Source organism: Camelina sativa, chromosome 16, assembly GCF_000633955.1.
Source record: "Camelina sativa cultivar DH55 chromosome 16, Cs, whole genome shotgun sequence".
NCBI classification, from domain to species: Eukaryota; Viridiplantae; Streptophyta; class Magnoliopsida; order Brassicales; family Brassicaceae; genus Camelina; species Camelina sativa.
Genome location: NC_025700.1, coordinates 26,320,441 through 26,322,884, shown reverse-complemented (window position 1 = coordinate 26,322,884; position 2,444 = coordinate 26,320,441). Strand labels below are relative to the sequence as shown.

Genomic DNA, 2,444 nt, shown 5'->3' with positions numbered 1-2,444 from the left:
TTTGTCAATAAAAGTAATTGACAAAGAGAAAAGTTTTAAAAAAAATATTTTATAGTTGAGATTTAAGCTTTAATTTTCATCGGTTTGGAGTAAACTTTTAATTTCTCTTTAGAAATACTAAGTAGACACCCGCGCTACTACGCCCTGGAATAATTTTTAGATTTTTTTAATATAAATATAGTTTATATCAATTAAATTTATATTGTTTGAAATCATAATTTAATAAAACAGACGTGTTTCTCTCTTTGTTTAAAATGAAGTAGCAAAATATGTAAATGAAGTAAAACTTGCAAAAACATTGAAAACCAAATCTGCATCCCAGTTTCCTTGATCTCTAATTTATTGTATTGATATACAACATAATTATTACTATATAAAGTTGGAATGTATGGGTTGCATACAACATAATTTAGATGATGTGTTAGCATACTACAAAGTTCAAATATGAAAAGATCCTCAAAAATATGTTTGTCTTTGTTATGTTTTATGGAAACTTTTTTTTAATTAAGTTTAACTTGCACGATATTGAATGATTGGACGGGGCTTAGCAAACACGAGTTCTGTTCATTACCACAAAAAAAAGAAAAAAAAACATGAGTTCTGTTTTAATTATCTGTTGGGACTTGAGACTTACAAAGTTACAACAATGATATATATATATATATATATATATATGTCAATCCTATATTCCTACTGTCTCGAAACTAGTTGGGCTATTGGATTTAGATTTACAGTTTCATATTATGCTAAAACAAAAACGGGATCAATGGAACAAAATGAATCCAACAAGGCATTTTTACAGCGACATTCATTCACAACGAAAGCTCGTCTAGTTTGTCCTCTTGAGAACAATTCTGGAGAGCTCCTGATAGACCAACTTCATGTCCGGCCTCTCTGGTGCCGGTGAGATACAGCTCACAGCAACCTGTAAGACATCAGTAAGAACTCTAGAGGGATTCCTTGAACCCTGGGACTCAATAATGGATGGATCAAAACACTCAGCAGCACGGTTTTTTCCCACAAGCAGAAGAACCCATTCAGTGAGTTCAACAACCCCTGGATCACTGCAAACTATATCTCCTGAAACCTTTCCTGTTAGAAGCTCTAACAAAATGACCCCAAAGGCATACACATCGCTTTTCAGAGAAGGGTATGGTTTACTCAAGCTGGCAAACTCTGGAGGGCAGTAGCCGAGAGCAGCTGCATTCAAGACTTGCTCTGATGTGGCTTCTGGTGTGATTAACCGGTGAAAACTGTAATCTGTTAGGTGTGCAGTGAGTTCAGGAGGTTTTAGGAGAACATTGGTTGATTTTAGATTCCCGTGTGGAATTGCTTCCTCGTTGTGCAAGTAACTAAGACAACTGGCTATGTCAAGAGTAATTTTAAGACGGTTTTCCAGCAACAATGGTGGGAGGTTTAGCAGTCCAGCCTCTGCAGACAAGAGAGAATGAGTAAATAATCTTTGATATATATATATATATATATAGTCATGTAGGAGAATTCATGTTTCAAGTGAAATAAACCAATTAAGATTTTACTACAAAGTGATATGCAAGTCTTTTTACCTTGGAGATAGAAAGCTAAGCAGGGTGCATCCATGTATCTTGATATGATGAGCTTCTCGTGCTCTTTCGGTCCCCAGTAGTAAGCCTGAAGAGAAACGAGATTTGGGTGATTGATGTTCCCAAGTTTCTTTATCTCCCTTGCAAATTCCTTTCTACCTTTGGCAGTCCCTTCTCTTAACCATTTGACCGCTAATACAGAATCAGAATTAAGTACTGCTCTGTACAGAGTTCCATGACAGCTCCTTCCGATAGCTTCAGCCGGAGCACAAGACAGTTCCTCTGCAGTAAGCTTAAGAGAAGTGTCGAAAATATACAGGTTCCCATCCAGTTTCACAGAAGTTTGTTGAGACCTAGGATTTGGTGAATTCTGGATATTAGATAGCGATGAAGTTGAACAAGACACCAGGGAAACTTTGGATGACAAGCTTTCATCTTTTCGTTTTGATTCAGTGTGAAGCTCTTCGGTCTCTTCTTTTAGAAATGATGGAGAATTCTCAGAGTCACTATACAGGGAAAAACGTGAAGAAGAAACCGGTAGCTTGGCCTTAATTGAGGGCGTAGAAGTAGTAGAAGACGAAGATTCATTTTCCTGTACACTGTTCTTTTCTGCAATCACATTGGAAGGAGAAAGTTCAGTTTTTGGAATAATGCTCTTTTCTCCAGTCACATCCGATTTCTCTTCATCATGTTGCTTTCTCAACATAAAATGAAACATCGCACAAACAAGAGCAAGTAGAGCAGCACCCACGACCAAGCCTATGATCAGGGCTGCCTTTACAGATGACTTCATATGATACCCGTGCTTCCGTAAGGTTATATCTGCTTTATGTTTTGGTGTTTCTGAAGAAATGGGGACATTCAGTAAGGCATTCCCTGGAT

General features: G+C 37.1%; 1 protein-coding gene across 2 annotated transcripts in view; it reads right to left on the bottom strand.

Annotated features, from left to right (window-relative positions):
• LOC104752605 (probable inactive receptor kinase At5g10020) overlaps window positions 699–2,444 on the bottom strand; it is a 4,629-nt gene continuing 2,883 nt past the window's right edge. Inside the window, exon 3 of one of the 2 annotated variants that reach the window (XM_010474793.2) lies at window positions 699–1,431. In XM_010474793.2, the coding sequence (XP_010473095.1) occupies window positions 830–1,431 (602 nt within the window). In that variant the 3' untranslated portion in view covers window positions 699–829. The remainder of the gene's footprint in view (window positions 1,432–2,444) is intronic. The other variant, XM_019238634.1, reaches the window with a different exon arrangement.